Source organism: Microtus pennsylvanicus, chromosome 7 (genome assembly GCF_037038515.1).
Source record: "Microtus pennsylvanicus isolate mMicPen1 chromosome 7, mMicPen1.hap1, whole genome shotgun sequence".
Lineage (NCBI taxonomy): Eukaryota > Metazoa > Chordata > Mammalia > Rodentia > Cricetidae > Microtus > Microtus pennsylvanicus.
In genome coordinates, this window is record NC_134585.1 from 94,784,963 (window position 1) to 94,790,780 (window position 5,818).

Genomic DNA, 5,818 nt, shown 5'->3' on the forward strand with positions numbered 1-5,818 from the left:
AGAAAACTGAAGAGAATTTCCATCTACTCAAAGGAAAGTTTTCAATCTACATTTTGGTCCATTTTCTATAGAATAAAAGAACACACGATTATATAATAAACATTTTTTTTTTGCAGACCAGCTCCATAGGAGGGACCACTCAAGGTGTTTTGTGTATGTCACATCAATTTAAAAATGTTCAGAAAAATTACAGTTCAGTACACACACAAATAAAGTATTTAAAAAACAGCCATCAATGCATATAACATGAAACCTTTCTTTTTAATTTAAGTAAACACTACTTACAAAGCGTTGTGAGAACAATATTTATTTCCCTTTTAAATACCACTTCATATATGTCTTTAGGAACATAAAGCAAACGAAGTCCTAACTCGCAGTGACATTTTAGGCATTGACAAGACTGGAAATTTGCTGGTGTTCAGGGAAGGATGAATCTGTCTTTCATTAACACGATGGAGAGAGAAGTCTGACCACAGTTCAGCTCTTCAGTGCTGCTCTGGGCTCCAAGAAGCTTGCTCATTCCTTCTTAAAGAACCGCTTGGCCTCGACTCCTTCATATGTGTAGGTCTGAAAGATGTTACAACCATAGAATGTTTTAATTAAGATATGTGTCAATTCACTTAAGAATTTGTTAATCCAAAATTAAGAAAAACAATAACGTTAGACGCTGTTCTGTATTTTCTTATATTTGTTAGAAGCATTTTAGGAAGATATAGGATAGACCATTAAAATTACATTTTGCTTTGTAGACATTTGACTTTTTTGTTAAAGCAGAAATTAATGTACTTATATGTAAACTCTCCCCAATTAACAAATGTCTCATATATATATGACACATATATTTATATATATTTACAAGAGAGAAGTAGCAATTTGCTTATTAAAGGTACAGCTCAGCAGTGACAAAATTCTTGTTCATAGTCATTTTCGTCTTTGGAATGTAGTTGTAAATCTTTCTTACAACTTACCTGGATTAGCTCATTACCAGAAACTTCTCGGACAGCAACCAGCTCCTTTCCATTGTCTACTCGTGTGAATTTTCCAATAAGTCTATTATTTCCCTCAAGGTTCCAGGTCCCCTGCACCACAACAATAATGCAGAATTTATTATTATTATTATTATTTATGGTCTTACCTGCCTTTAACACGATTTCCAGTTTTACAGACCCACATTTTCACAGTGGCCCTATAGACGCTATGGAGTAATACATTGCCCCCATTTTACATGTGCAGCGACTGTGGAATGACAAAGCAGCTCCTCACAAGTCAGAAAGAGGACTGGCCCCGAGCTGCGGGAGCCAAGGCTGCCCTGGGAACTGTTAAGCACCACTCTGCTGACAATTGTTATGTGCCGAATTTTAGTGCAGATGAGAAGGGATTATCATTAGGGATAAAATATTCACAGCTATACTGTCATTGCAGGGCTGATGGCTCAGCTGGTGAGAGAACTCGTAACCCAATCGTGAGGACCTGAATTCAAATCTCCAGAGTCCAGGTACAAAGTCAGGTGTGCCCACACACGCCTATGGCACCAGCGCTGCAGAGGCAGAGACAGGAGGATCATGGGGGCTTCATGGCCATCAGCCGACCTCCAGGGTCAGTGAGATACAGTAGTGGATGAGGGCACTTCCTGTCCTCCTCTGGCCTCTCCCTCTGCAGTGGGCTAGTGCGAGAGCTGCACACACGTCACTACAAGTATACGTGGCTAGGAAACTCTGAGGCTAAAAATACTTTTTGAAAAATTAATTTAAAAGCCCAAGTCCTAAAATGTTTTACCCTGTCCATTGAAAGGGACATTCTTAATGATCTATAATTTATTAGACTTTCACATTTGTCTACTCAGTCATTCATTATCTTTTTGTCTTTTCTTAATTAAGAATTTTTTTAAAAATTCAATCTTTTTTCAATTTACAGAGCTATCCCCGGTCCCACTCCCTCCCCTTCTCCTGCTTCCCCCACCTTCCTGTCCCCCCTCCCCATTCACTCCTCAGAAAGGGTAAGGCTTCCCATGGGGAGTCAACAAAGTCTGACACTTCACTTATGGGCATAACTAAGGCCCTCCCCCTAAATCTAGGCTGAGCAAGGTACCCCTCCAAAAAGAATGTGCACCTAGATACGAGTTCAAGCACTTGGGATAAATCCTGGTTCCACTGCCAGTGGCCCCACAAACTGCCCCAGCCACACAACAAATCAGAGGGCCTGATTTGGTCCTATGCAGGTTTCCCTGTTATCCATCCAGAGTCAGTGAGATCTCCTAGCTCAGGGCAGCTGTTTCTGTGCGTGTCCCCATCATGGTCTTGTCCCCTTTGTTCTCATTCATTAATTTTCTAAGCAATGCTTTTGCTTAGATGAGATCTCATATAGTCCAGGGTGGCCTCAACCTTGCTCTGTATGTGAGTTAAAGCTTGACTTTATGATCCTCTGACTCCAGTTCCCAAGTCCTGGGATTACAGGTGTGTGTGACCATGCCCAGCTTTTATATAGTGCTGTAAATACAACCCAGAGTTTGCTGCTTGTTACAGTCTCCTGATTCAACTACATTCCGGGCTTCTAAGTTTATTGTCCAAGGACATTTATAAACAGCTATTGTGTTTGCATATTCTAAACACAAACAGCTGTGGTCTCCCAGCAAGAAGAGCTGAAAATGCAGAACTTCACATTCCCTCGTGTGGTGGTTTGAAAGAAAATGACCCCCATAAGGAGTGGCACTATTAGGAGGTGTGACTTTGTTGGAGCAGGTGTAGCCTTGTTGGAGGAAGAGTGTCACTGTTGGAGTGGGCTTTGAGGTCTCCTATACTCAAGCCACGCCCAGTGACAGTTCACTTCCTGTTGCCTACAGATCAAGATGCATTAACTCTCAGCTCCTTCTCCAGCACCACGTCTGCCTGCACACCTCCATGTCCCACCATGATGATGATGGACTGGATCTCTGAATTTATAAGCAGCCCAATGAAATGTTTTATTTTATTAAACTGCTGGGGCTGGAGAGAAGGCACACAGATAAAGGGTGCTGCTCTTCCAGAGGTCCTGAGTTCCATTCCCAGCAACCACATGGTGGCTCACAGCCATCCGTAATGAGATCTGACACCCTCTTATGGTATGCAGGCATACATACAGACAGAACACTATACATAATAAATAAAGTAGATCCTTAGAAAAGTAAAAAATAAAAATTGCTGTGGCCATGGTGTCTCTTCAGAGCAGCATAAACCCTAAGTGAGACACCCTGTGACTATCCGTATACTCAATTCATCTTAAGCGGATTATTATAAATCTTACTGTTCAGTATAACTATTTTACAGATGTGCATCACAGTGAAATACTACATTTAAACATGTACCAATGTGTGCGATATAAAATATGAACAGACTTTGTTGACCTCTTCAATAAATGAACGAGTTTGCATTAGCTGAACCACTACATGAGATAAATACTACATGAGTGTTGGTAAAAAAAAAATCAAGAATGCATTGTTTATAAAAAAGAAAAAAGTCTTACATTGAGTTCTGTTCCATCTGCTAGAGTATAAGAAAAGTTGACACCAAGTTCAAACACAATGTTGATGGTGCGGAAGGTGCTGGACTCATTGACTGTGAATTTGTTTCCTTCTTGTTGGATGGTCAGTTTCAAGTTGTCGTGCGTCGCAAGCTTCCGTTTCACCACATTAATGCCTGTGAAAGGAGAGAGATTGGAGAGAACAAGAAATAATTATGTCACAGAGAGTGTTTGCCTTTTTAAATTTGTCTTGTTTGCTCATCTTTATTTTGTGGGTGGAGGAGAAAGAGCAAACAGTGTCGTGTGTGCAAGGCAACACTGAGACACTTTGAGAGAACGCGGAAGCTCTGGCAGATCCAGAGACAGGGTTCGAGCAGCTTTTCCAAACTAAGAAAGTGCAAATGAAGCAATAAACTGCAGCCCCTGAGCCCTGGGTGATGTTAGCGAGACAGCCAACTTTGTGCTTCAGTGTCCAGTCAAGTTTCAGCAAGGTGAAATGGAGAACTGAATAATTATTAAATAATATATATTCATATATTAAAGAAACACAAGTTTCTATCTGGATGTTTACTAATTTTCAACACTACCTTCAAAATTGAATTTGTTTTGTTGTTGTTGTTTGAAACTGGGTCTTTAGAACCCGTGCAGGTTCCAAACTTACTGCATAGCCTAGGCTAGCCTTTAACTTAAGATGCTCCCACTTCACTCTTGAAGAGTTAAAATCACAGGCAGATAGCACCAGGTTTTGCTTGCTTCATAATTTTTCTGACTTTTGTGGCATTTCTGATTGATCTAAAACCAGAAACCTTAGAAATTTTTATGATTAAATTCATTATAAAATGCACAAATTTCATAAACATAAATTCAGAATTCTTAAAGTATAAGACATTTATGTGGGTTTTATTTTGGGAAATGATACATAATTCTTTGCTTAATTTTGTAGTGTAGGTTGCCAGAATATTAGTAGACATTTATAAGATTGGTAATAGTCTAATTACACCTCCACAGAGAACACACAGCTTTTTGTGTTTATTTCTAAAGTTAGATAGCACAGAGAAGAGAATTACATAGAATTTATTCAAGATTAGTTGTGATAAAATTATTTTCTTACTTTATTAAAAGTTTTTTATTCTTTTACTGCCTATAATCTATATATTTTAAACTCTGGAAATTATCATAACTCACTAGAATTTTCTTTCTTCAGTTTTCAGTTGCATAGGTGCAACAGGCAAGGAAAGAAAACACAGGGACTCTAACACTTGCCCTAGGGAGACAAGATGTCCTTCCTAAAGCAGGAAGCGTGGATGCGGATTTCCTGGCTCTGCACCATCGCACCTGAAGCCTTACATCACCGGGCATTCTCTACCACACACAGGAGAAAGCAAACACTGAGCCGCCCAGGTAGACAGTGCTTACCCATTTTCTCCATGAACTTTTCATAGTTGTCACTGCGGTCTACTTTCCAACTGCCGTCAAATGCCATGGTCTCAGCTGTGCGCGCCTCTGGGAAAGCAGAGATTTGGTCCTGTCATCCACGAGAGAGAATTTATCCTACTTCTTATCTTCGAACCAATCCATACTGTGATGTGGAAGTTTAAAGTTCAAGAGATTGCCTAACTACTTAACACGCCATGCCCCATTCGGCTTCTCTTTCCATGCTTCCTTTGCGTCTACACCTGAGACTCTTTGAGAAAAGTTGATTGCTCAGTTCTCCACCTTGAACCTTGTAAATGACATCATGTAGTCTTGTTACCGTGTCAAATTACAGACCTGTGTGGTAAAGCCTACAAAACAGCTTCTCAGGCAGTCCACTACTTACAGGGATTGGTGAATTTAGAAGCCTCTGGATGTTGGTGACTGTTAATGGAGGATGCGACACTGTCATTTGGGGACTTGGCTAGTAGGGTACCAATCCTCCAATAGGTAGACCTACATTCATGGGCAACAGTTATTATAACAAACAAGGAGGCCGTGAAATTGGGAAGGTGATGAGATGGGGACCATTAAGGGAGCTGGAGGGAGACGATGGTGGAATGTTATAATTAATTTGTACAAAAGTATGAAATTTTCAAAGAATAATTTAAAACGATTTAAAGAAGCCACAGGTTAGAAAGATTGCTCAGTAGACTGTGAGTACATGCTGTAGCGGGGTGTGATGGCGTATGACATACGACTTTAATCTCAGTACTTAGGAGGCAAAGGCAGATAGATCTCTCTAGTTTGATAGCAGCTTGATCTACAGGGAGTTTCCAGACAGCTAGGAAACAAGACTGTGTTTCAAGCAAACAAACAAACAAAGGAACAACAGCAAAAAGCATACAAA

The 5,818-nt window shown here is 40.2% G+C and overlaps 1 protein-coding gene across 1 annotated transcript; it reads right to left on the minus strand.

Moving 5' to 3' along the window:
• Positions 1 to 291: 291 nt before the first annotated feature.
• Positions 292 to 5,138, minus strand: LOC142853839 (fatty acid-binding protein, intestinal-like). The gene is made up of 4 exons (XM_075979002.1): positions 4,912 to 5,138; positions 3,499 to 3,671; positions 969 to 1,079; positions 292 to 567 (listed from the first exon to the last, which is right to left on the minus strand). The coding sequence occupies exons 1-4, from the start codon at positions 4,976 to 4,978 to the stop codon at positions 517 to 519; spliced, it is 402 nt and encodes a 133-aa protein (XP_075835117.1). The 5' UTR covers positions 4,979 to 5,138; the 3' UTR covers positions 292 to 516.
• Positions 5,139 to 5,818: the final 680 nt, after the last annotated feature.